At 44.3% G+C, this 26,082-nt stretch overlaps 3 protein-coding genes across 10 annotated transcripts; all 3 read left to right on the forward strand.

Moving 5' to 3' along the window:
- Nucleotides 1-12: 12 nt before the first annotated feature.
- On the forward strand, nt 13-7,324 carry LOC147655671 (serpin B6-like). Of its 2 annotated transcripts, none has more exons than XM_086899822.1 (7): nt 13-84; nt 855-1,032; nt 2,476-2,613; nt 3,230-3,347; nt 3,595-3,737; nt 5,313-5,480; nt 6,850-7,324. In XM_086899822.1, exons 2-7 carry the CDS (start codon nt 865-867, stop codon nt 7,252-7,254), a joined length of 1,140 nt encoding a protein of 379 aa, XP_086755948.1. In that variant the 5' UTR covers nt 13-84; nt 855-864; the 3' UTR covers nt 7,255-7,324. The 2 variants fall into 2 exon arrangements, with proteins under 2 accessions (XP_086755948.1, XP_086755945.1); XM_086899819.1 differs by lacking the exon at nt 13-84 and adding an exon at nt 373-467.
- A 976-nt stretch (nt 7,325-8,300) lies between these two features.
- Nucleotides 8,301-16,294, forward strand: LOC111923848 (serpin B6-like). Of its 6 annotated transcripts, none has more exons than XM_086899828.1 (8): nt 8,301-8,752; nt 9,085-9,209; nt 9,593-9,770; nt 10,633-10,770; nt 11,387-11,504; nt 11,752-11,894; nt 13,470-13,637; nt 15,007-16,294. In XM_086899828.1, the coding sequence occupies exons 3-8, from the start codon at nt 9,603-9,605 to the stop codon at nt 15,406-15,408; spliced, it is 1,137 nt and encodes a 378-aa protein (XP_086755954.1). In that variant the 5' UTR covers nt 8,301-8,752; nt 9,085-9,209; nt 9,593-9,602; the 3' UTR covers nt 15,409-16,294. The 6 variants fall into 6 exon arrangements, with proteins under 6 accessions (XP_086755954.1, XP_086755960.1, XP_086755968.1 ...); XM_086899834.1 differs by having other exon boundaries at nt 8,340-8,752; nt 9,100-9,209; XM_086899842.1 differs by having other exon boundaries at nt 8,357-8,752; nt 9,085-9,190.
- A 150-nt stretch (nt 16,295-16,444) lies between these two features.
- LOC147655672 (serpin B6-like) lies at nt 16,445-26,008 on the forward strand. Of its 2 annotated transcripts, XM_086899871.1 has the most exons (8): nt 16,464-16,517; nt 16,820-16,903; nt 17,282-17,459; nt 18,905-19,042; nt 19,659-19,776; nt 20,013-20,155; nt 23,179-23,346; nt 24,716-26,008. In XM_086899871.1, exons 3-8 carry the CDS (start codon nt 17,292-17,294, stop codon nt 25,115-25,117), a joined length of 1,137 nt encoding a protein of 378 aa, XP_086755997.1. In that variant the 5' UTR covers nt 16,464-16,517; nt 16,820-16,903; nt 17,282-17,291; the 3' UTR covers nt 25,118-26,008. The 2 variants fall into 2 exon arrangements, with proteins under 2 accessions (XP_086755988.1, XP_086755997.1); XM_086899862.1 differs by lacking the exon at nt 16,820-16,903 and having other exon boundaries at nt 16,445-16,517.
- The last annotated feature ends 74 nt before the right edge of the window (nt 26,009-26,082 follow it).

Here is a 26,082-nt window from a genome sequence, read left to right on the forward strand (position 1 = left end):
GGCGGGCGGGAGGGGAGCGGGGCAGCCTCCGCCTGTCCCCGCCCGCGGGGCATCCCCGGGCCTGGGGCGGTGTCGGGGAGCGAGGTGGGAATCTTGGCTCGGCTCCGGGAGCCGCAGCGCTTCTCGGGCAGCGTGGGCTGCGGGCCCTGAAGGGGTTTGGGTGCAAGGCTTGCGCGGGTGGCGTGAGGAGAGGAGAGGGAAGGCGCGCCCCGGGCTATTGCTTTAGATGTTGGGTCGGGAGGGGCCGGTGTTTTCTTTAGCGTAGAGCTGGGTAAGAGAACAGGCAAAGCTGCCGTGCCGCTTGTGTGTCTTCCGGACAGAGCTGACCGCGCTGTTTGGAATTTCTGTGGGCGGTCCGTGCATGAAATGCGTAAATTCTGATGCAGACTCCTCTGCTTGCATTTGGACCTTCAAGGAAGCAGGAAAGCTGTCGGTTCTGCTTTCAGCGGTGCGGGGAAAGCTGCTGTGTGAGTGAAATGTGGGGAGTGTACAGGGTCCGTGATTCTGAAGAAATTTGATGTGGGTTTGCCAGGACAAATCCTTCCGTCTTCGTGTTATAATGCAAAGATATATTTATTTTTTTTTTAAATATAATGTCATTAACTTGGAGTAATCTGTAACTTTATTAATGATGTGGGCAAGAAACATCCTATTATGTAGTGACTGATACGTGATTGTTGTGGTTTGGGTTATTAGTTTGTTTGGAATTCCTGTTGAGTGTTTTTTCGGTTTGGTTGGGGAATTTTTTTTTATTTTTTGGTATGAGAATGTTGCAGTGACAATTCTTGGAAACAAGAATTTGTTTGGTAGCCAAGTAAATTTGATCTATTCTCATTCTGTGTTTTATGTCCCAGGCTCAGAAGCATGGAAAGCCTCTGTGCAGCCAACACCACTTTTGCAGTGGACCTGTTAAGGATGCTGTGTGAGAAGAAAAGTGGGCAGAACGTGTTCTTTTCGCCCTTTAGTATTTCTTCTGCTTTGTCCATGGTTTTGCTGGGTTCTAAAGGTAGCACTGAAGCCCAAATAAGCAAGGTAGGTCAAAATAAACTTGGTGCTTTGCATTGGAGGGGAGCATATGAGGAAGAGTCTGTGACATGGACTTGTGCTCGACTGTGATTGTCACTGAGGTGTGGGAGAGCAGAGCTCTTTGTCTGGTGTGTGTGTGTGTGTTATAAATCCATATTGTGATACTGGCTTTCGCAAGTATTAGGATGAATATTATATGTTAAATACTTTTTGGGTATGTATGTACTTTTTCTCTTGCTAACAAGTTTTAAGCTTAAAGGAATTTTGTGGTACAAAGCAAGGAAACCCCAGGGGGCAAAGACAGTGGGCCCCAAGCTGTTATCAGTGGAAGGACAATGGAGACCAGGCTGTCACCAGTGGTAGGACGAGGGGCCCAGACTGTTATCAGCACTGACCGCTTGCAAAGAAAGGAAATCAAATTCAAATAAAATGATGATCAGCAAAAATAAAAACCATACGAAGAATGCTCTGAAGAGGCGGGTTTGGGGCGTAACCATGCCAAATGCTTCTTAGAAAGGTTTGAATATGCATTAAACCCTCACAGCAGGAGGGGATAAAAAAAATGTTGCAAAGATATCAGGTTTGTTCCTGGCAAGGTGCCAGGGGCACTCAGGCATTTTAACCCTTTGCTTGATTTCCTTTGTCTCCTAATTGACATTTTGTTGATATTAATTTTTTTTATAATTTATTAAGAAAGGTGAATCTTGTTTTTTACATGTGTAAAGACAACCCATTTTCTTTGTTTTTGTAGTGTGAGCTTTGTTCGGTATGAAGTGCAGTGATTCCTGGGTTTAGTTTGTGGGTGGTTTTTATTGCGGATTTTGTGATTTATTTTATTTAAAATGTAATTAGGAGGTTCGTGGAGTTTTTTTGTAGATCAGTTGGTGGCTACATCAATTATTGTCCTTTCCTTGCTTGCTTGGGCTTAATTTCATACAGTACATGTTGCGCAAATGAAGCCAGGCACGTAAAAATGTTTTTAAAAGCCCACTGTCTACATTTCCAACTGGTAATAGCAACATGATTTATTCCTTTATCAAATTTTGCTCTGGTAGTAGATACCTCTTGGCATGTGTTTTATGTAGGAAGTGACAATATTAAATCAGAACCAGTCCCTACGATTTGGATGTTTGCTTCCTTTGCGATATGGGAGGGGAGTATAAACTCTTGTTTTGTTTCCATGTACTTTCTAGAAGTTTCTCAAAAAGTTCTGTTGTTGTCATAGTTGGAGATACTGAAAATGCATCTGGACACAGTCTGAGCTGCCAGCTGTAGGTGTCCCAGCTTGGGCAGGGCTTTGTAGCAGATTGTCCCCACAGGTGCCTTCCCTCCTGAGCTATTCTGTGATCCTGTAGCGCTTGGCTTGAGGGAAGGAAAATCAGGACTGGTGGCTATGATAGTCCTGAATTTATGACTTGTACAAGCTCTGAGGATGTTGTCTTTGTGCAGGTGCTTTCTCTGAGCAGCACCCAAGATGCTCACAATGGGTATCAATCCCTTCTCTCTGAAATCAATGATCCGAACACCAAATATATCCTCAGAACTGCGAACCGCCTCTATGGAGAAAAGACCTTGGAGTTTCTCCCAGTAAGTAGCCATTATAGTTGTGGCATTTCCTAGTATAATGCACTTGCTACCTGTTTCCTCTGGAGGTCAAAGGCAGGCTTTGGGGTTTGCCTTCTGACCTTTCTGGGCTGAGAGCCAGGAGTGCAGTTGATTCTGACAGAGCCTGGTGTCTGAACTTGGTAGAGAATTTAATTTTAAATAACTCATGACCTGAATATGCCAAGGCAGGGTAAAATCCATCAATCTGTACACTTGAGGGTAATAAGATCCATTCATATATTTGGCTGTGGGATGAATGGTTGCTATCTCTTTTAGCAAAAGTCTGATAAACAAACTTATAAAAAAATGTTACATCCTTGAAGCGTAAAATAAAATCAAGAAAAAAAATAGCCATATCATTTTCAATGAGTTTATGTAGAAGCTTGTAGTGGAATGCATAAGACATTTGATTTAATAATAATGCCTAGTTCAAAGAAGTGGTATAAATCCTAGCAGGAACTTGTCAGCCAGAACTTTCATGCTCTGTATGAAGCAGGTGAAGGAAAGCAGGCAGATTTCCTTGGAGAATGTAAGACTCACCTGTGTCTGAATGAGAGAAAATCTCTTGCTGAAAATCTGTTGTGAATGTCCCTGTTAGTCTTTTATAGAGTCGAGTCAGAAATCCTACCATGCTGGCCTGGAGCAGATGGACTTCCTGCATGCTTGGGAGGATTCCAGGAGGCAAATCAATGGCTGGGTAGAGGAAAGGACTGAAGGTGAGTGCTTTGCCAAGTGTCCAGTTGTGTTTAATGGCAGCCATTGTTTAGGTAAACACCTGCTTCAGGATGTAGGGTTGTGAATTCAAAGAATTGAAATGCTGATGTTTTGCTGTGTCTGGTACATATTTCTCTTCTCTATTGTGTATTAAATTTTATTGTAAATTAAATGAGATCCTATCTTGGCTAATAATTAGATCCATGTCAAGATATTAATTAATATGTCTTTTTCCCTTATATCATAAAGGTAAAATTCAGAACCTGTTGGCTGAGGGGACTCTGAATTCTTTCACCAGACTTGTGTTGGTGAATGCCATCTATTTCAAAGGCAACTGGAAAGAGCAATTCAATAAAAAGAGTACCACAGAATGGGAATTCCGAATTAATAAGGTATGATGTGCTAAAATGCTGACCATACAGTGTTAGTTGGATGTTGTCTGAAATGATCACCTTTAAGAAGAAATTAAATCTTTCAAGCAGGGTTCCCTTGGGTAGGCTGTAGGAAATCCCTGATGCTCTCTCCCTTTCATAAGAGCACTCTTTTTGCTGAGTTTCTCTGAGCTTTCACATCATTCCTAGAACCTTTGCTATAGCACAAAGACAGGTGTGAAAGCTTGTGAACTGAAGTCTTCTTCAGTCAGAGCTTTCCTGCTGCATTTCTGCCCCTGAGCCAATGCAAAAGGAATGGCAAACAAATTTCCTTTCAAGACTTGTTTTCAGAAGTCGATCAGTGCTCTTGAGGAAGACTTGGCCCCTGGCATGGGCAGGCCATGGCTGCCCCTCAGGATCCCCTGCAGCTCTGTGTTGGTCTCCAGGTGTCCTGAGCAAGAACTGGTCATGTGCCTTCCTTAACTGCCTGGCTTTTGAAGCAAGCATTGTGGAAGATGGAAGCCCTCATGCCTGTCTTGCAAGCGTCCCTCCCCCTCAGTGGTGAAAGAAATCCAAGAGTGCTTTTATGTGCTACTAGCACTTTTAAACAAGGGTGTGTTACTGCTCACCCTGTAGTCTCTACAAGAGCACTTTAGAGACTGCTGGAGTAGCTTGGTTCTTGACACCTTGTCTTCAATGAACAATTGGAAATCTGACATGTAAACTGAGTCCTTAAGCGAACTATTTTATATCCTGTTCAGTTACAAAGAGTTACTTTGACATCCCACGAACCTCTCCAACATCCTGTGAAATTACTCCTGTGACTCTTGCTCTTCTTATGACTCACTGGATGATCTTCTATGGCTGTGTGTCTTTTCTTCTGCTTATCTATCCTTTTTAGGTGTCATTGCTGCTGCAGAACAATTTCTGATGTATTCTCTCTGGGCTTTATTCATGTGGCATTACTTTAATAACAAAAAGCTACTTATGTGACAGTCTCACAAAGGGAAGGGAGAAAGCAATGAAACTGAGAAGAAGGAAAAGAATGATGTAAACAATAGTAGCTGATACTCCGTGTGGAAATGGAATAAGATAGCATTGAAGGAAAATGAGAATAAAACCTCTCCCTTTCTTACTATAGGTATGACTTTTAAGAATTCAAATTAATACTCAAATTTTCTTGGTAGTTGTAGGATATATATTTTAAAATATTTTCAGTCTTTGTTACAGCCCTTAGAACCTCATGGACTAAAACTACATATATTGATATGACTTATTCATTTATAGGGAAGAACAATGTCCATGCTTACTAATGGATCACTTTAGTGTTTGTCACTAGTTCTTCAGTGAACAAAAGGATAAGGACACGTATTTGCCTTAAAGGAATCTTCTCAGACATTTCTACATTAGTAATTAAAAACTAAATCTTAGGATTTTTAGTTATTTTCAAAGACCAGCATGGTGTCTGTGCTCTTTGGTGTGTGATCAGTTGTGTTTTTCAGATCATTAAAGGCTCTGAGTAAATGGCCACCTGCTGCATATTTTGAGGCCAGCAAAGAAGCTCAACACTAACTATTGACATCTCTGTATTTCTAGAATGAGACCAGACCGGTGCAGATGATGTTCAAGACGGCACGTTTTAACATGACCTACATTGGGGACTTCCAGACCAAAATCCTTGAGCTCCCGTATGTGGGTAATGAACTGAGCATGATCATCCTGCTCCCTGATTCAATCCAGGATGGATCCACAGGCTTGGAAAAAGTAAGTAGTTGAGCTGAGTGCAAAGACAGCCTGAATCTTTGCAGGGAAGAAAGTCTGAATTTTCCCCCTGCCACCTATGCCAGTGCTGCTCAGACTTGTGGAGGCAGGTGAGCCTACCAAGGCTTTCCCTTGGAGGAATGTACATTGAGGGAGCTGTGATAAGCTTATCTCAACCCTCTCCTGGAGAAATACCCCTCCATCCTCTCTTCTCATGGTGAGCTATCCCACCATGCTTTGGTGACTGTGCTGATCTTTTATAGCCCATTGTTTTTTTCCCCCCTGGTACCACCCTGGCTTTCCCCCATGAAAGCCGCAGCTTCTGCCCAGTTCAGAAGGGAGGTGCTGTCCCTTGCCACCCTTGACAGAGCTGCTGGACAATAAAAGCTGTCTCTGTGCAATCGCCACACAACTCTCCTGTCTCTCTACCTCTGAGTCAGCCTGGGATAATCTAGTGAGCAGACCTGAAATCACTTGCAGCCACTGGCTGCCCCTTGCTGAGGTTACCCAGTGGCCAGGGGTCACCAGAGACCCCCCAAAGGCTGTCTCTTGTGGGACCGCTCTCGCTGGGAAAGCCGCGGCATCCCGGGTCAGACCACTGGACCTGGCCTGGCCACCACACAGGCTTTGTGCTTCTCCCGTAGCCAGAGGCTCTGGAAGAAGAGCTGGCCCTGCTCAGGGGCAGAGGTCAGCTGTGGTTGTGGTGAAGGCACAGTGTGGTGATGATGAAATGTGGAGAGGGGGATTTTTGGTGGGTTCTTTGCAAGTCCAGTAGCTTGTCCTGTAGATCTCCTGTGCTGAGCAGGTGGAATGTGGCTCACTGCCTGGAGAGAGGGTCACAGGAAAGGGCAGGATCTCTTTGTGGTGAGGGTAGGTTACAAGTTTGGGCTCTTTGGCACTCTGGGCAAGGAGATTATTGATAAAGTTCTCTAAGACTGATGGCAAAGGGTGTTTGTGAGCACACTGTTTCCATGATGCTGCTGACTGACCTGAAGGATGACCATTTGGTAAAGAAATAGAAGAAGTTGGTTTGGTTTCTTTGGGTCCTTGTTAGCTATTCTTCTACATTTTCTTTCCCATAAGTAAAAATTAAAAAGCCCAAACAATTTAAGATAAAACAGAAGTAAACTTGATATGGAGGGGATTGATCCCTATTATAGCTGCCAAAAAAAAAAAAATTGGTAAAGATCTTGGCAGGAGCAGTATTCTCAAGTGAGAGGTATAACTTGCAGTTTTGGCTTGAGGCACACTAAGAAGGTTAAAAAGCTGTATCTTGTGCACTGTGTAAGTAACCCCATAGTCAGTTATTTTGCTTGTATAACACTGACCCAGTTCTCACTGTAATTAAGTAAATTTGGATTTTTTTCTTCAGCTGGAAAGAGAACTCACATATGAGAAGCTAATAGATTGGATCAATCCAGAAATGATGGACTCTACAAAGGTGCGGGTGTCTTTACCCAGATTTAAACTGGAAGAAAATTATGATCTGAAACCCCTTCTGAGGAGCATGGGAATGCTGGATGCATTTGATTCAGGGAAGGCAGACTTTTCAGGAATTTCATCTGGCAACGAGCTGGTGCTCTCTGAAGTGGTTCACAAGTCCTTTGTGGAAGTCAATGAAGAAGGCACTGAAGCAGCTGCTGCCACAGCTGCAGTGATGATGATGCGCTGTGCAATGAGAGTTCCGGAATTCACTGCAGATCATCCCTTCCTCTTCTTCATCCGGCACAACAAAACTCGCAGCATTTTGTTCTGTGGCAGATTTTGCTGTCCCTAAGGAGGAGGTGTCTTGGCAGCATTGCACTTACTGTGCCATGACACAATAAATTTACATTTCCCTGGAACAAGATGACTCCTTTTGCACTAATTGTCTCTTTCAGCTGTGCCTGAACTCTCTTCTGTGGCCTTGATCTTGGGCTTGGCAGGAGTAACAGAGCTGCTTAGACAAGCGCAGCACCTGCCATGGCCAACCCCTCCTGTGCCTGGCTGCAGAGCTCTCCAGCTTCTTGCTGACAAAAGAACCATCCCACTTGCTCTGTGGGTGCTTTTTCTGTGCTTGACCTTACCTTGGGTGCCTATTGGGCAGAGTCAGGTGGTGACAGCCCATGGGAGAGAAGAAGTTCCTCTTGCTTGTGGCAAGGCTGGAGCACATTTTTAGTTGTCCTCCCCTTTTACCTTCCAGTCTCATCCCTTTAGTGCCTGGATCCATTGCCTGGAGCTGAAGGGATTGTTTGGCAGCCTGTTCCAGGTATTGCTGAGTATCCTGCCTGGATGTGTGTGTTTGGCTAATAACTGGAGAAGCACTTCGGCAAGAATGGGAATGAAAGTTAGCTTTTGTAGAAGATGTCCCTGAGAGGTTTTTGCAGGGCAAGTATCCTTGTTTCATCAGCCCAGGACACCAGGGGTTTTTTTGCTGTCACCTAGTTCAGGTCCTTTATCAAAGAATGTAACATAATGGTGCATGGTGCCTATGCAATATTTGAATGAGAAATCCTTGACTTCAGTTTTTGTTTTTTCAGTATTGTTACGTATTTCTCCTGTCACTATTTTCTTAGGCAGCAGAGTTTAGCTGTCTAATACCAAAGCCAGAGCTGCAGCTGCTTTCCTTACACTGGGATGTGCTTGGTGGGTCCTGTTCCTGGAATAATAAAAGAAGTGCCAGCGCTGCATGGGTGTTTTTGTCCCTTTTCAATCCTCGCTGGCATTTGTCAGGCTGTGGCAGGAGGCGGAGGCCTGTGCCGAGCCCGGCGGGGTTGGGTGAGGCCGGCCCGCCCCAGGCGGGCGCTGTCGCCGCGGTTGTCGCCGGGCGGGCGGGAGGGGAGCGGGGCAGCCTCCGCCTGTCCCCGCCCGCGGGGCATCCCCGGGCCTGGGGCGGTGTCGGGGAGCGACGTGGGAATCTTGGCTCGGCTCCGGGAGCCGCAGCGCTTCTCGGGCAGCGTGGGCTGCGGGCCCTGAAGGGGTTTGGGTGCAAGGCTTGCGCGGGTGGCGTGAGGAGAGGAGAGGGAAGGCGCGCCCCGGGCTATTGCTTTAGATGTTGGGTCGGGAGGTGCCGGTGTTTTCTTTAGCGTAGAGCTGGATAAGAGAACAGGCAAAGCTGCCGTGCCGCTTGTGTGTCTTCCGGACAGAGCTGACCGCGCTGTTTGGAATTTCTGTGGGCGGTCCGTGCATGAAATGCGTAAATTCTGATGCAGACTCCTCCTCTGCTTGCATTTGGACCTTCAAGGAAGCAGGAAAGCTGTCGGTTCTGCTTTCAGCGGTGCGGGGAAAGCTGCTGTGTGAGTGAAATGTGTGGAGTGTACAGGGTCCGTGATTCTGAAGAAATTTGATGTGGGTTTGCCAGGACAAATCCTTCCGTCTTCGTGTTATAATGCAAAGATATATATATATTTTTTTTTTAATATAGTGTCATTAACTTGGAGTAATCTGTAACTTTATTAATGATGTGGGCAGGAAACATCCTATTATGTAGTGACTGATACGTGATTGGTGTGGTTTGGGTTATTAGTTTGTTTGGAATTCCTGTTGAGTGTTTTTTCGGTTTGGTTGGGGAATTTTTTTTTTATTTTTTGGTATGAGAATGTTGCAGTGACAGTGAAATTCTTGCTAGTCTTCTTGCTTTTAGGCCAATTCATTCTGCTGGCTTCTCCCAGCCTGACTGGCAGGTTTAAAACCCACTGTACACACATAGAAGCAAGCTGCAGGTACCACTGAAGGTCTGTAGACTTACAGAAGGTAAGAGTTGGTAATTCTACTGTTCTCTAGGTTTCTAAGTTTGGCTCTGTTTACCCTAAAAGGGAAATGATTTTCTGTGTGACGTCAAGAGAAACTTCTTTCAGGAAGTGGTGAACAAAATGCTGCTGTGCCTGATCTCCTCAAAAGATGTCACAGTGTGTCGGTGTGGGATTGAAATCCAGTAGCAGTCTCTAATTGGCTGCGCTAATTGGCAATTTGTAGTATGGGATCTCAGGTGCTTGTGGCACCGAATCAGTCTGCAGTGAGCTGATAATTTTCCAGCCTTTGCTGCCTAGTTTAAATTGGGAGGTTTAAAAGGGAGAAACAACTGTTTGGTAGCCAAGTAAATTTGATCTATTCTCATTCTGTGTTTTATGTCCCAGGCTCAGAAGCATGGAAAGCCTCTGTGCAGCCAACACCACTTTTGCAGTGGACCTGTTAAGGATGCTGTGTGAGAAGAAAAGTGGGCAGAATGTGTTCTTTTCGCCCTTTAGTATTTCTTCTGCTTTGTCCATGGTTTTGCTGGGTTCAAAAGGTAGCACTGAAGCCCAAATAAGCAAGGTAGGTCAAAATAAACTTGGTGTTTTGCATTGGATGGGAGCATATGAGGAAGAGTCTGTGACATGGACTTGTGCTCGACTGTGATTGTCACTGTGGTGTGGGAGAGCAGAGCACTTTGTCTGGTGTGTGTGTGTGTCAAGAGAACCCATTTTCTTTGTTTTTGTAGTGTGAGCTCTGTTCAGTATGAAGTGCAGTGATTCCTGGGTTTTGTTGTGTGGGGTTTTTTTGTAGTTTTTGAGACCTGTCTTCTTTAATATATAGTTAGGAGGTTTGTGGAGTTTTTTTATTGATCAGTTGGTGGCTACATCAATTATTTTCCTTTCCTTCCTTGCTTGGGCTTAATATCATACAATACATGTTCTGCAAATGAAGCCAGGCACATAAAAATGTTTTTAAAAGCCCACTGTCTACATTTCCAACTGGTAATAGCAACATGATTTATTCCTTTATCAAATTTTGCTCTGGTAGTAGATACCTCTTGGCCTGTGTTTTATGTAGGAAGTGACAATATTAAATCAGAACCAGTCCCTACAATTTGGATGTTTGCTTCCTTTGCGATATGGGAGGGGAGTATAAACTCCTGTTTTGTTTCCATGTACTTTCTAGAAGTTTCTCAAAAAGTTCTGTTGTTGTCATAGTTGGAGATACTGAAAATGCATCTGGACACAGTCTGAGCTGCCAGCTGTGGGTGTCCCAGCTTGGGCAGGGCTTTGTAGCAGATTGTCCCCACAGGTCCCTTCCCTCCTGAGCTATTCTGTGATCCTGTAGCGCTTGGCTTGAGGGAAGGAAAATCAGGACTGGTGGCTATGATAGTCCTGAATTTATGACTTGTACAAGCTCTGAGGATGTTGTCTTTGTGCAGGTGCTTTCTCTGAGCAGCACCCAAGATGCTCACAATGGGTATCAATCCCTTCTCTCTGAAATCAATGATCCGAACACCAAATATATCCTCAGAACTGCAAACCGCCTCTATGGAGAAAAGACCTTGGAGTTTCTCCCAGTAAGTAGCCATTATAGTTGTGGCATTTCCTAGTATAATGCACTTGCTACCTGTTTCCTCTGGAGGTCAAAGGCAGGCTTTGGGGTTTGCCTTCTGACCGATCTGAGCTGAGAGCCAGGAGTGCAGTTGATTCTGACAGAGCCTGGTGTCTGAACTTGGTAGAGAATTTAATCTTAAATAACTCATGACCTGAATATGCCAAGGCAGGGTAAAATCCATCAATCTGTACACTTGAGGGTAATAAGATCCATTCATATATTTGGCTGTGGGATGAATGGTTGCTATCTCTTTTAGCAAAAGTCTGATAAACAAACTTATAAAAAAATGTTACATCCTTGAAGCGTAAAATAAAAACAAGAAAAAAAATAGCCATATCATTTTCAATGAGTTTATGTAGAAGCTTTAGTGGAATGCATAAGACATTTGATTTAATAATAATGCCTAGTTCAAAGAAGTGGTATAATTCCTAGTAGGAACTTGTCAGCCAGAACTTTCATGGCTCTGTATGAAGCAGGTGAAGGAAAGCAGGCAGATTTCCTTGGAGAATGTAAGACTCACCTGTGTCTGAATGAGAGAAAATCTCTTGCTGAAAATCTGTTGTGAATGTCCCTGTTAGTCTTTTATAGAGTCGAGTCAGAAATCCTACCATGCTGGCCTGGAGCAGATGGACTTCCTGCATGCTTGGGAGGATTCCAGGAGGCAAATCAATGGCTGGGTAGAGGAAAGGACTGAAGGTGAGTGCTTTGCCAAGTGTCCAGTTGTGTTTAATGGCAGCCATTGTTTAGGTAAACACCTGCTTCAGGATGTAGGGTTGTGAATTCAAAGAACTGAAATGCTGATGTTTTGCTGTGTCTGGTACATATTTCTCTTCTCTATTGTGTATTAAATTTTATTGTAAATTAAATGAGATCCTATCTTGGCTAATAATTAGATCCATGTCAAGATATTAATTAATATGTCTTTTTCCCTTATATCATAAAGGTAAAATTCAGAAACTGTTGGCTGAGGGGACTCTGAATTCTTTCACCAGACTTGTGTTGGTGAATGCCATCTATTTCAAAGGCAACTGGGAAGAGCAATTCAATAAAAAGAGTACCACAGAATGGGAATTCCGAATTAATAAGGTATGATGTGCTAAAATGCTGACCATACAGTGTTAGGTGGATGTTGTCTGAAATGACCACCTTTAAGAAGAAATTAAATCTTTCAAGCAGGGTTCCCTTGGGTAGGCTGTAGGAAATCCCTGATGCTCTCTCCCTTTCATATGAACACTCTGTTTGCTGAGTTTCTCTGAACTTTCACATCATTCCTAGAACCTTTGCAATAGCACAAAGACAGGTGTGAAAGCTTGTGAACCGAAGTCTTCTTCAGTCAGAGCTTTCCTGCTGCATTTCTGCCCCTGAGCCAATGCAAAAGGAATGGCAAACAAATTTCCTTTCAAGACTTGTTTTCAGAAGTCGATCAGTGCTCTTGAGGAAGACTTGGCCCCTGGCATGGGCAGGCCATGGCTGCCCCTCAGGATCCCCTGCAGCTCTGTGTTGGTCTCCAGGTGTCCTGAGCAAGAACTGGTCATGTGCCTTCCTTAACTGCCTGGCTTTTGAAGCAAGCATTGTGGAAGATTGAAGCCCTCATGCCTGTCTTGAAACTGTCCCTGTCCGTCAGTGGTGAAATAAATCCAAGAATGCTTTTATGTGCTACTAGCACTTTTAAATAAGGGTGTGTTACTGCTCACCCTGTAGTGTCTACAAGAGCACTTTAGAGACTGCTGGAGTAGCTTGGTTCTTGACACCTTGTCTTCAATGAACAATTGGAAATCTGACATGTAAACTGAGTCCTTAAGCGAACTATTTTATATCCTGTTCAGTTACAAAGAGTTACTTTGACATCCCACGAACCTCTCCAACATCCTGTGAAATTACTCCTGTGACTCTTGCTCTTCTTATGACTCACTGGATGATCTTCTATGGCTGTGTGTCTTTTCTTCTGCTTATCTGTCCTTTTTAGGTGTCATTGCTGCTGCAGAACAATTTCTGATGTATTCTCTCTGGGCATTATTCATGTGGCATTACTTTAGTAACAAAAAGCTACTTATGTGACAGTCTCACAAAGGGAAGGGAGAAAGCAATGAAACTGAGAAGAAGGAAAAGAATGATGTAAACAATAGTAGCTGATACTCCGTGTGGAAATGGAATAAGATAGCATTGAAGGAAAATGAGAATAAAACCTCTCCCTTTCTTACTATAGGTATGACTTTTAAGAATTCAAATTAATACTCAAATTTTCTTGGTAGTTGTAGGATATATATTTTAAAATATTTTCAGTCTTTGTTACAGCCCTTAGAACCTCATGGACTAAAACTACATATATTGATATGACTTATTCATTTATAGGGAAGAACAATGTCCATGCTTACTAATGGATCACTTTAGTGTTTGTCACTAGTTCTTCAGTGAACAAAAGGATAAGGACATGTATTTGCCTTAAAGGAATCTTCTCAGACATTTCTACATTAGTAATTAAAAACTAAATCTTAGGATTTTTAGTTATTTTCAAAGGCCAGCATGGTGTCTGTGCTCTTTGGTGTGTGATCAGTTGTGTTTTTCAGATCATTAAAGGCTCTGAGTAAATGGCCACCTGCTGCATATTTTGAGGCCAGCAAAGAAGCTCAACACTAACTATTGACATCTCTGTATTTCTAGAATGAGACCAGACCGGTGCAGATGATGTTCAAGACGGCACGTTTTAACATGACCTACATTGGGGACTTCCAGACCAAAATCCTTGAGCTCCCGTATGTGGGTAATGAGCTGAGCATGATCATCCTGCTCCCTGATTCAATCCAGGATGGATCCACAGGCTTGGAAAAAGTAAGTAGTTGAGCTGAGTGCAAAGACAGCCTGAATCTTTGCAGGGAAGAAAGTCGGAATTTTCCCCCTGCCACCTATGCCAGTGCTGCTCAGATTTGTGGAGGCAGGTGAGCCTACCAAGGCTTTCCCTTGGAGGAATGTACATTGAGGGAGCTGTGATAAGCTTATCTCAACCCTCTCCTGGAGAAATACCTCTCCATCCTCTCTTCTCATGGGGAGCTATCCCACCATACTTTGGTGACTATGCTGATCTATAGTAGCCCATTGGTTTTTTCCCCCCTGGTACCACCCTGGCTTTCCCCCATGAAAGCCGCAGCTTCTGCCCAGTTCAGAAGGGAGGTGCTGTCCCTTGCCACCCTTGACAGAGCTGCTGGACAATAAAAGCTGTCTCTGTGCAATCGCCACACAGCTCTCCTGTCTCTCTACCTCTGAGTCAGCCTGGGATAATCTAGTGAGCAGACCTGAAATCACTTGCAGCCACTGGCTGCCCCTTGCTGAGGTTACCCAGTGGCCAGGGGTCACCAGAGACCCCCCAAAGGCTGTCTCTTGTGGGACCGCTCTCGCTGGGAAAGCCGCGGCATCCCGGGTCAGACCACTGGACCTGGCCTGGCCACCACACAGGCTGTGTGCTGCTCCTGTAGCCAGAGGCTCTGGAAGAAGAGCTGGCCCTGCTCAGGAGCAGAGGTCAGCTGTGGTTGTGGTGAAGGCACAGTGTGGTGATGATGAAATGTGGAGAGGGGGATTTTTGGTGGGTTCTTTGCAGGTCCAGTAGCTTGTCCTGTAGATCTCCTGTGCTGAGCAGGTGGAATGTGGCTCACTGCTTGGAGAGAGGGTCACAGGAAAGGGCAGCATCTCTTTGTGGTGAGGGTAGGTTGCAAGTTTGGGCTCTTTGGCACTCTGGGCAATGAGATTATTGATAAAGTTCTCTAAGACTGATGGCAAAGGGTGTTTGTGAGCACACTGTTTCCATGATGCTGCTGACTGACCTGAAGGATGACCATTTGGTAAAGAAATAGAAGAAGTTGGTTTGGTTTCTTTGGGTCCTTGTTAGCTATTCTTCTACATTTTCAGTCCCATAAGTAAAAACTAAAAAGCCCAAACAATTTAAGATAAAACAGAAGTAAACTTGATATGGAGGGGATTGATCCCTATTATAGCTACCAAAAAAAATAATTTTGGTAAAGATCTTGGCAGGAGCAGTATTCTCAAGTGAGAGGTATAACTTGCAGTTTTGGCTTGAGGCACACTAAGAAGGTTAAAAAGCTGCATCTTATGCACTGTGTAAGTAACCCCATAGTCAGTTATTTTGCTTGTATAACACTGACCCAGTTCTCACTGTAATTAAGTAAATTTGGATTTTTTTCTTCAGCTGGAAAGAGAACTCACATATGAGAAGCTAATAGATTGGATCAATCCAGAAATGATGGACTCTACAAAGGTGCAGGTGTCTTTACCCAGATTTAAACTGGAAGAAAATTATGATCTGAAACCCCTTCTGAGGAGCATGGGAATGCTGGATGCATTTGATTCGGGGAAGGCAGACTTTTCAGGAATTTCATCTGGCAACGAGCTGGTGCTCTCTGAAGTGGTTCACAAGTCCTTTGTGGAAGTCAATGAAGAAGGCACTGAAGCAGCTGCTGCCACTGGGCTGTTCACTAATTACTGTGCAGTGGTAGTTCCTGAATTCACTGCAGATCATCCCTTCCTCTTCTTCATCCGGCACAACAAAACTCGCAGCATTTTGTTTTGTGGCAGATTTTGCTGTCCCTAAGGAGGAGGTGTCTTGGCAGCATTGCACTTACTGTGCCATGACACAATAAATTTACATTTCCCTGGAACAAGATGACTCCTTTTGCACTAATTGTCTCTTTCAGCTGTGCCTGAGCCCTCTTCTGTGGCCTTGATCTTGGGCTTGGCAGGAGTAACAGAGCTGCTTAGACAAGCGCAGCACCTGCCATGCCCAACCCCTCCTGTGCCTGGCTGCAGAGATCTCCAGGTTCTTGCTGACACAAGAACCATCCCACTTGCTCTGTGGGCGCTTTTTCTGTGCTTGACCTTACCTTGGGTGCCTATTGGGCAGAGTCAGGTGGTGACAGCCCATGGGAGAGAAGTTCCTCTTGCTTGTGACAAGGCTGGAGCACATTTTTAGTTGTCCTCCCCTTTTACCTTCCAGTCTCATCCCTTTAGTGCCTGGATCCATTGCCTGGAGCTGAAGGGAGTGTTTGGCAGCCTGTTCCAGGTACTGCTGAGTATCCTGCCTAGATGTGTGTGTTTGGCTAATAACTGGAGAAGCACTTCGGCAAGAATGGGAATGAAAGTAAGCTTTTGTCGAAGATGTCCCTGAGAGGTTTTTGCAGGGCAAGTATCCTTGTTTCATCAGCCCAGGACACCAGGGGTTTTTTTGCTGTCACCTAGTTCAGGTCCTTTAACAAAGAATGTAACATAATGGTGCATGGTGCCTATGCAATATTTGAATGAGAAATCCTTGACTTCAGTTTTTGTTTTTTTGGTATTGTTACGTATTTATCCTGTCACTATTTTCTTAGGCAGCAGAGTTTAGCTGTCTAATACCAAAGCCAGAGCTGCAGCTGCTTTCCTTACACTGGGATGTGCTTGGTGGGTCCTGTTCCTGGAATAATAAAAGAAGTGCAAGCGCCGCATGGGTGTTTTTGTCCCTTTTCAATCCTCGCTGGCATTTGTCAGGCTGTGGCAGGAGGCGGAGGCCTGTGCCGAGCCCGGCGGGGTTGGGTGAGGCCGGCCCGCCCCAGGCGGGCGCTGTCGCCGCGGTTGTCGCCGGGCGGGCGGGAGGGGAGCGGGGCAGCCTCCGCCTGTCCCCGCCCGCGGGGCATCCCCGGGCCTGGGGCGGTGTCGGGGAGCGAGGTGGGAATCTTGGCTCGGCTCCGGGAGCCGCAGCGCTTCTCGGGCAGCGTGGGCTGCGGGCCCTGAAGGGGTTTGGGTGCAAGGCTTGCGCGGGTGGCGTGAGGAGAGGAGAGGGAAGGCGCGCCCCGGGCTATTGCTTTAGATGTTGGGTCGGGAGGGGCCGGTGTTTTCTTTAGCGTAGAGCTGGGTAAGAGAACAGGCAAAGCTGCCGTGCCGCTTGTGTGTCTTCCGGACAGAGCTGACCGCGCTGTTTGGAATTTCTGTGGGCGGTCCGTGCATGAAATGCGTAAATTCTGATGCAGACTCCTCCTCTGCTTGCATTTGGACCTTCAAGGAAGCAGGAAAGCTGTCGGTTCTGCTTTCAGCGGTGCGGGGAAAGCTGCTGTGTGAGTGAAATGTGTGGAGTGTACAGGGTCCGTGATTCTGAAGAAATTTGATGTGGACAGGACAAATCCTTATGCTTTTCTGTTACAATGGGAAGATTTTTCTTTTTTTTAACGTAATGCCATTAACTTGGAGCAATAAATAAGTTTATTAATGATGTGGGCAAGAAACATCCTATTATGTAGTGACTGATACGTGATTGGTGTGGTTTGGGTTATTAGTTTATTTGTTTGGAATTCCTGTTGAGTGTTTTTTCGGTTTGGTTGGGGAATTTTTTTTTTATTTTTTGGTATGAGAATGTTGCAGTGACAATTCTTGGAAACAACTGTTTGGTAGCCAAGTAAATTTGATCTATTCTCATTCTGTGTTTTATGTCCCAGGCTCAGAAGCATGGAAAGCCTCTGTGCAGCCAACACCACTTTTGCAGTGGACCTGTTAAGGATGCTGTGTGAGAAGAAAAGTGGGCAGAACGTGTTCTTTTCGCCCTTTAGTATTTCTTCTGCTTTGTCCATGGTTTTGCTGGGTTCAAAAGGTAGCACAGAAGCCCAAATAAGCAAGGTAGGTCAAAATAAACTTGGTGCTTTGCATTGGAGGGGAGCATATGAGGAAGAGTCTGTGACATGGACTTGTGCTCGACTGTGATTGTCACTGAGGTGTGGGAGAACAGAGCGCTTTGTCTGGTGTGTGTGTGTGTGTGTTATAAATCCATATTGTGATACTGGCTTTCGCAAGTATTAGGATGAATATTATATGTTAAATACTTTTTGGGTATGTATGTTCTTTTTCTCTTGCTAACAAGTTTTAAGCTTAAAGGAATTTTGTGGTACAAAGCAAGGAAACCCCAGAGGGCAAAGACAGTGGGCCCCAAGCTGTTATCAGTGGAAGGACAATGGAGACCAGGCTGTCACCAGTGGTAGGACGAGGGGCCCAGACTGTTATCAGCACTGACCGCTTGCAAAGAAAGGAAATCAAATTCAAATAAAATGATGATCAGCAAAAATAAAAACCATACGAAGAATGCTCTGAAGAGGCGGGTTTGGGGGTAACCATGCTAAATGCTTCTTAGAAAAGTTTGAATATGCATTAAACCCTCACAGCAGGAGGGGATAAAAAAAATGTTGCAAAGATATCAGGTTTGTTCCTGGCAAGGTGCCAGGGGCACTCAGGCGTTTTAACCCTTTGCTTGATTTCCTTTGTCTCCTAATTGACATTTTGTTGATATTAATTTTTTTTTATCATTTATTAAGAAAGGTGAATCTTGTTTTTTACATGTGTAAAGACAACCCATTTTCTTTGTTTTTGTAGTGTGAGCTTTGTTCGGTATGAAGTGCAGTGATTCCTGGGTTTAGTTTGTGGGTGGTTTTTATTGCGGATTTTGTGATTTATTTTATTTAAAATGTAATTAGGAGGTTCGTGGAGTTTTTTTGTTGATCACTTGGTGGCTACATCAATTATTTTCCTTTCCTTCCTTGCTTGGGCTTAATTTCATACAGTACATGTTGCGCAAATGAAGCCAGGCACGTAAAAATGTTTTTAAAAGCCCACTGTCTACATTTCCAACTGGTAATAGCAACATGATTTATTCCTTTATCAAATTTTGCTCTGGTAGTAGATACCTCTTGGCATGTGTTTTATGTAGGAAGTGACAATATTAAATCAGAACCAGTCCCTACGATTTGGATGTTTGCTTCCTTTGCGATATGGGAGGGGAGTATAAACTCTTGTTTTGTTTCCATGTACTTTCTAGAAGTTTCTCAAAAAGTTCTGTTGTTGTCATAGTTGGAGATACTGAAAATGCATCTGGACACAGTCTGAGCTGCCAGCTGTAGGTGTCCCAGCTTGGGCAGGGCTTTGTAGCAGATTGTCCCCACAGGTGCCTTCCCTCCTGAGCTATTCTGTGATCCTGTAGCGCTTGGCTTGAGGGAAGGAAAATCAGGACTGGTGGCTATGATAGTCCTGAATTTATGACTTGTACAAGCTCTGAGGATGTTGTCTTTGTGCAGGTGCTTTCTCTGAGCAGCACCCAAGATGCTCACAATGGGTATCAATCCCTTCTCTCTGAAATCAATGATCCGAACACCAAATATATCCTCAGAACTGCGAACCGCCTCTATGGAGAAAAGACCTTGGAGTTTCTCCCAGTAAGTAGCCATTATAGTTGTGGCATTTCCTAGTATAATGCACTTGCTACCTGTTACCTCTGGAGGTCAAAGGCAGGCTTTGGGGTTTGCCTTCTGACCTTTCTGGGCTGAGAGCCAGGAGTGCAGTTGATTCTGACAGAGCCTGGTGTCTGAACTTGGTAGAGAATTTAATTTTAAATAACTCATGACCTGAATATGCCAAGGCAGGGTAAAATCCATCAATCTGTACACTTGAGGGTAATAAGATCCATTCATATATTTGGCTGTGGGATGAATGGTTGCTATCTCTTTTAGCAAAAGTCTGATAAACAAACTTATAAAAAAATGTTACATCCTTGAAGCGTAAAATAAAATCAAGAAAAAAAATAGCCATATCATTTTCAATGAGTTTATGTAGAAGCTTGTAGTGGAATGCATAAGACATTTGATTTAATAATAATGCCTAGTTCAAAGAAGTGGTATAAATCCTAGCAGGAACTTGTCAGCCAGAACTTTCATGCTCTGTATGAAGCAGGTGAAGGAAAGCAGGCAGATTTCCTTGGAGAATGTAAGACTCACCTGTGTCTGAATGAGAGAAAATCTCTTGCTGAAAATCTGTTGTGAATGTCCCTGTTAGTCTTTTATAGAGTCGAGTCAGAAATCCTACCATGCTGGCCTGGAGCAGATGGACTTCCTGCATGCTTGGGAGGATTCCAGGAGGCAAATCAATGGCTGGGTAGAGGAAAGGACTGAAGGTGAGTGCTTTGCCAAGTGTCCAGTTGTGTTTAATGGCAGCCATTGTTTAGGTAAACACCTGCTTCAGGATGTAGGGTTGTGAATTCAAAGAATTGAAATGCTGATGTTTTGCTGTGTCTGGTACATATTTCTCTTCTCTATTGTGTATTAAATGCAGGTGAGATCCTATCTTGGCTAATAATTAGATCCAGGTCAAGGTATTAATTAATATGTCTTTTTCCCTTATATCATAAAGGTAAAATTCAGAACCTGTTGGCTGAGGGGACTCTGAATTCTTTCACCAGACTTGTGTTGGTGAATGCCATCTATTTCAAAGGCAACTGGAAAGAGCAATTCAATAAAAAGAGTACCACAGAATGGGAATTCCGAATTAATAAGGTATGATGTGCTAAAATGCTGACCATACAGTGTTAGTTGGATGTTGTCTGAAATGACCACCTTTAAGAAGAAATTAAATCTTTCAAGCAGGGTTCCCTTGGATAGGCTGTAGGAAATCCCTGATGCTCTCTCCCTTTCATATGAACACTCTGCTGAGTTTCTCTGAACTTTCACATCATTCCTAGAACCTTCCCTATAGCAAAATGACAGGTGTGAAAGCTTGTGAACTGAAGTCTTCTTCAGTCAGAGCTTTCCTGCTGCATTTCTGCCCCTGAGCCAATGCAAAAGGAATGGCAAACAAATTTCCTTTCAAGACTTGTTTTCAGAAGTCGATCAGTGCTCTTGAGGAAGACTTGGCCCCTGGCATGGGCAGGCCATGGCTGCCCCTCAGGATCCCCTGCAGCTCTGTGTTGGTGTCATGGTTTTAAACCACTAACTAAGAAAATTACTTACTTCTTGCTGTGAGATACGGATTAGAATAAGAGCAAAACAGGCATACAACTTAAAAGGGAAAAAAAAAGAAAGTTTATTGACAAACCACAATAATAAGAACACCAGAATAAACTTCCAGAAAAACCTTTCCATCCCCTATCTACCCACTATTCCCTTGTTCACATGACAACAGAGACAAAAACTCTGGAACTCTGATGGTCAAAACAGTCCCAATTCTTGCTAGTCTTTTTACCAATCTTTATAGAGAAACAGAAGTTTCTTCCTGTTAATTTATGGAGTTTCTCACAAGAAAACTATCTTTGTTATAGTTTTCTATTGCTCTAATGTTAGCTGTCCAGAGCTGCTATTATTAGAGTTCACTCCTCCCGTTCTCACATCACTCTGAAGTATGTATGGGCCATGCGTCTAGAGATAGCATTTTTAAGGATAAGTTATTCAAAGGCAAAAAAAGTCTTCTTCATCTGTTTCTGTGAGCTTCACCAGAAAACAGTTTTCTCATGGCCTCTCAGGGCTTCAAATCTCTCAACAGTTTTCTCATGGCCTCTCAAGGCTTTTAATCTCCCAGCACTTCACTATACTATAATTACTCTTTACTCAAATTTACACTTTGAACGCTATTCCTCTCTAGATCCTATATCATGAATTAAAGGAGTTCTTTTCAGGACTTCATTGTCCATCTCCATAGTTTTAACAGGGAGATATTTCAGCTTAATTAAAGCATCTTCTTAATTCTCTACTTTTCCTGAAGCTTCTTTTCTTTCTTGTCACTGGTAGTTTATAAAGTCTCTTTTCATGTTGATCTTTCTCTCTCTCTCTCTCTGGATAAAAAGATTAATCTGCAAGTCTCATCTGGGTAATGAAAGAGTTAAAATCTTGCCCAGGCTTTTGTAGATGGTTTGGGGATCTCTGCCGAACAGGAGCTGGAGCCGTCTGTGATGGAAAGTTCCTCATGGCTGCTCTAGAGCGTGTAGTCTCTGCTCTAACCCGCTGCAAGTCCAGAGCTTCTCTCTTTCTTCAGTGGGCAGTTTCTAGTGAATGTAGTTACAGCAAAACCTGCAGCCGAGCCAGAGATCGGCTCGGCCCGGCCCAGCCCGAGGAAAACCTTCCCCAGGCCCCCCCATCTCCCGGCCGGGAGACGGGGCAGGCCCGGCCCCATCCCCGCCCGGCCGCATGGCCTGGGCAGGGACGGGAGGCCTGGAGCTCCGCCACCCTCCACAGCCAGAAAACAAAGAGAGAACCCAGAAAGCTCTGCTTTTACACTTTAAGGTAGGGTTCACAAGTTGATCCCACTTTTCAATGGCCTAAACTGCTGTCAGTTCCCAGCAATGACCAATAATTGGTCAGGAGAAAAGACTCCAAGCACTTCCCAGCAACTCCAACTCCCTTAAAGGTAAAGTAACTCCATGACAGTTGGTCTCCAGGTGTCCTGAGCAAGAACTGGTCATGTGCCTTCCTTAATTGCCTGGCTTTTGAAGCAAGCATTGTGGAAGATTGAAGCCCTCATGCCTGTCTTGAAACTGTTCCTCCCCCTTGTGGTGGAATAAATCCAAGAGTGCTTTTATGTGCTACTAGCACTTTTAAACAAGGGTGTGTTACTGCTCACCCTGTAGTCTCTACAAGAGCACTTTAGAGACTGCTGGAGTAGCTTGGTTCTTGACACCTTGTCTTCAATGAACAATTGGAAATCTGACATGTAAACTGAGTTCTTAAGTGAACTATTTTATATCCTGTTCAGTTACAAAGAGTTACTTTGACATCCCACGAACCTTTCCAACATCCTGTGAAATTACTCCTGTGACTCTTGCTCTTCTTATGACTCACTGGATGATCTTCTATGACTGTGTGTCTTTTCTTCTGCTTATCTGTCCTTTTTAGGTATCATTACTGCTGCAGAACAATTTCTGACATATTCTCTCTGGGCATTATTCATGTGGCATTACTTTAATAACAAAAAGCTACTTATGTGGCAGTCTCACAAAGGGAAGGGAGAAAGCAATGAAACTGAGAAGAAGGAAAAGAATGATGTAAACAATAGTAGCTGATACTCCATGTGGAAATGGAATAAGATAGCATTGAAGGAAAATGAGAATAAAACCTCTCCCTTTCTTACTATAGGTATGACTTTTAAGAATTCAAATTAATACTCAAATTTTCTTGGTAGTTGTAGGATATATATTTTAAAATATTTTCAGTCTTTGTTACAGCCCTTACAACCACATGGACTAAAACTACATATATTGATATGACTTATTCATTTATAGGGAAGAACAATGTCCATGCTTACTAATGGATCACTTTAGTGTTTGTCACTAGTTCTTAAGTGAACAAAAGGATAAGGACACGTATTTGCCTTAAAGGAATCTTCTCAGACATTTCTACATTAGTAATTAAAAACTAAATCTTAGGATTTTTAGTTATTTACAAAGGCCAGCATGGTGTCTGTGCTCTTTGGTGTGAGATCAGTTGTCTTTTTCAAATCATTAAAGGCTCTGAGTAAATGGCCACCTGCTGCATATTTTGAGGCCAGCAAAGAAGCTCAACACTAACTATTGACATCTCTGTATTTCTAGAATGAAACCAGACCTGTGCAGATGATGTTCAAGGAGGCACATTTTAACATGACCTACATTGGGGACTTCCAGACCAAAATCCTTGAGCTCCCGTATGTGGGTAATGAGCTGAGCATGATCATCCTGCTCCCTGATTCAATCCAGGATGGATCCACAGGCTTGGAAAAAGTAAGTAGTTGAGCTGAGTGCAAAGACAGCCTGAATCTTTGCAGGGAAGAAAGTCGGAATTTTCCCCCTGCCACCTATGCCAGTGCTGCTCAGATTTGTGGAGGCAGGTGAGCCTACCAATGCTTTCCCTTGGAGGAATGTACATTGAGGGAGCTGTGATAAGCTTATCTCAACCCTCTCCTGGAGAAATACCTCTCCATCCTCTCTTCTCATGGTGAGCTATCCCACCATACTTTGGTGACTATGCTGATCTATAGTAGCCCATTGGTTTTTTCCCCCCTGGTACCACCCTGGCTTTCCCCCATGAAAGCCGCAGCTTCTGCCCAGTTCAGAAGGGAGGTGCTGTCCCTTGCCACCCTTGACAGAGCTGCTGGACAATAAAAGCTGTCTCTGTGCAATCGCCACACAGCTCTCCTGTCTCTCTACCTCTGAGTCAGCCTGGGATAATCTAGTGAGCAGACCTGAAATCACTTGCAGCCACTGGCTGCCCCTTGCTGAGGTTACCCAGTGGCCAGGGGTCACCAGAGACCCCCCAAAGGCTGTCTCTTGTGGGACCGCTCTCGCTGGGAAAGCCGCGGCATCCCGGGTCAGACCACTGGACCTGGCCTGGCCACCACACAGGCTGTGTGCTGCTCCTGTAGCCAGAGGCTCTGGAAGAAGAGCTGGCCCTGCTCAGGAGCAGAGGTCAGCTGTGGTTGTGGTGAAGGCACAGTGTGGTGATGATGAAATGTGGAGAGGGGGATTTTTGGTGGGTTCTTTGCAAGTCCAGTAGCTTGTCCTGTAGATCTCCTGTGCTGAGCAGGTGGAATGTGGCTCACTGCCTGGAGAGAGGGTCACAGGAAAGGGCAGGATCTCTTTGTGGTGAGGGTAGGTTACAAGTTTGGGCTCTTTGGCACTCTGGGCAAGGAGATTATTGATAAAGTTCTCTAAGACTGATGGCAAAGGGTGTTTGTGAGCACACTGTTTCCATGATGCTGCTGACTGACCTGAAGGATGACCATTTGGTAAAGAAATAGAAGAAGTTGGTTTGGTTTCTTTGGGTCCTTGTTAGCTATTCTTCTACATTTTCTTTCCCATAAGTAAAAACTAAAAAGCCCAAACAATTTAACATAAAACAGAAGTAAACTTGATATGGAGGGGATTGATCCCTATTACAGCTACCAAAAAAAATAATTTTGGTAAAGATCTTGGCAGGAGCAGTATTCTCAAGTGAGAGGTATAACTTGCAGTTTTGGCTTGAGGCACACTAAGAAGGTTAAAAAGCTGCATCTTATGCACTGTGTAAGTAACCCCATAGTCAGTTATTTTGCTTGTATAACACTGACCCAATTCTCACTGTAATTAAGTAAATTTGGATTTTTTTCTTCAGCTGGAAAGAGAACTCACATATGAGAAGCTAATAGATTGGATCAATCCAGAAATGATGGACTCTACAAAGGTGCAGGTGTCTTTACCCAGATTTAAACTGGAAGAAAATTATGATCTGAAACCCCTTCTGAGGAGCATGGGAATGCTGGATGCATTTGATTCAGGGAAGGCAGACTTTTCAGGAATTTCATCTGGCAACGAGCTGGTGCTCTCTGAAGTGGTTCACAAGTCCTTTGTGGAAGTCAATGAAGAAGGCACTGAAGCAGCTGCTGCCACTGGGCTGTTCACTAATTACTGTGCAGTGGTAGTTCCTGAATTCACTGCAGATCATCCCTTCCTCTTCTTCATCCGGCACAACAAAACTTGCAGCATTTTGTTTTGTGGCAGATTTTGCTGTCCCTAAGGAGGAGGTGTCTTGGCAGCATTGCACTTACTGTGCCATGACACAATAAATTTACATTTCCCTGGAACAAGATGACTCCTTTTGCACTAATTGTCTCTTTCAGCTGTGCCTGAACTCTCTTCTGTGGCCTTGATCTTGGGCTTGGCAGGAGTAACAGAGCTGCTTAGACAAGCGCAGCACCTGCCATGCCCAACCCCTCCTGTGCCTGGCTGCAGAGATCTCCAGGTTCTTGCTGACACAAGAACCATCCCACTTGCTCTGTGGTCGATTTTCTGTGCTTGACCCTACCTTGTGTGCCTATTGGGCAGAGTCAGGTGGTGACAGCCCATGGGAGAGAAGAAGTTCCTCTTGCTTGTGGCAAGGCTGGAGCACATTTTTAGTTGTCCTCCCCTTTTACCTTCTAGTCTCATCCCTTTAGTGCCTGGATCCATTGCCTGGAGCTGAAGGGATTGTTTGGCAGCCTGTTCCAGGTATTGCTGAGTATCCTGCCTAGATGTGTGTGTTTGGCTAATAACTGGAGAAGCACTTCGGCAAGAATGGGAATGAAAGTTAGCTTTTGTAGAAGATGTCCCTGAGAGGTTTTTGCAGGGCAAGTATCCTTGTTTCATCAGCCCAGGACACCAGGGGCTTTTTTGCTGTCACCTAGTTCAGGTCCTTTATCAAAGAATGTAACATAATGGTGCATGGTGCCTATGCAATATTTGAATGAGAAATCCTTGACTTCAGTTTTTGTTTTTTTGGTATTGTTACGTATTTATCCTGTCACTATTTTCTTAGGCAGCAGAGTTTAGCTGTCTAATACCAAAGCCAGAGCTGCAGCTGCTTTCCTTACACTGGGATGTGCTTGGTGGGTCCTGTTCCTGGAATAATAAAAGAAGTGCCAGCGCCGCATGGGTGTTTTTGTCCCTTTTCAATCCTCGCTGGCATTTGTCAGGCTGTGGCAGGAGGCGGAGGCCTGTGCCGAG

This window comes from Cyanistes caeruleus, chromosome 1 (genome assembly GCF_971803275.1).
Source record: "Cyanistes caeruleus chromosome 1, bCyaCae1.hap1.1, whole genome shotgun sequence".
NCBI classification, from domain to species: domain Eukaryota; kingdom Metazoa; phylum Chordata; class Aves; order Passeriformes; family Paridae; genus Cyanistes; species Cyanistes caeruleus.

Excerpts from the sequence above, each read along its gene's own strand:
- LOC147655671 (XM_086899822.1), top strand. The coding sequence starts at position 865 with ATGGAAAGCCTCTGTGCAGCCAACACCACTTTTGCAGTGGACCTGTTA. Across the intron at positions 1,033-2,475 it reads CTGAAGCCCAAATAAGCAAG|GTGCTTTCTCTGAGCAGCAC; the intron begins GTAGGTCAAAAT and ends GTCTTTGTGCAG. Across the intron at positions 5,481-6,849 it reads GATCCACAGGCTTGGAAAAA|CTGGAAAGAGAACTCACATA; the intron begins GTAAGTAGTTGA and ends TTTTTTCTTCAG.
- LOC111923848 (XM_086899828.1), top strand. The coding sequence starts at position 9,603 with ATGGAAAGCCTCTGTGCAGCCAACACCACTTTTGCAGTGGACCTGTTA. Across the intron at positions 11,505-11,751 it reads GGTAGAGGAAAGGACTGAAG|GTAAAATTCAGAAACTGTTG; the intron begins GTGAGTGCTTTG and ends TATATCATAAAG. Across the intron at positions 11,895-13,469 it reads GGGAATTCCGAATTAATAAG|AATGAGACCAGACCGGTGCA; the intron begins GTATGATGTGCT and ends CTGTATTTCTAG.
- LOC147655672 (XM_086899862.1), top strand. The coding sequence starts at position 17,292 with ATGGAAAGCCTCTGTGCAGCCAACACCACTTTTGCAGTGGACCTGTTA. Across the intron at positions 19,777-20,012 it reads GGTAGAGGAAAGGACTGAAG|GTAAAATTCAGAACCTGTTG; the intron begins GTGAGTGCTTTG and ends TATATCATAAAG. Across the intron at positions 20,156-23,178 it reads GGGAATTCCGAATTAATAAG|AATGAAACCAGACCTGTGCA; the intron begins GTATGATGTGCT and ends CTGTATTTCTAG.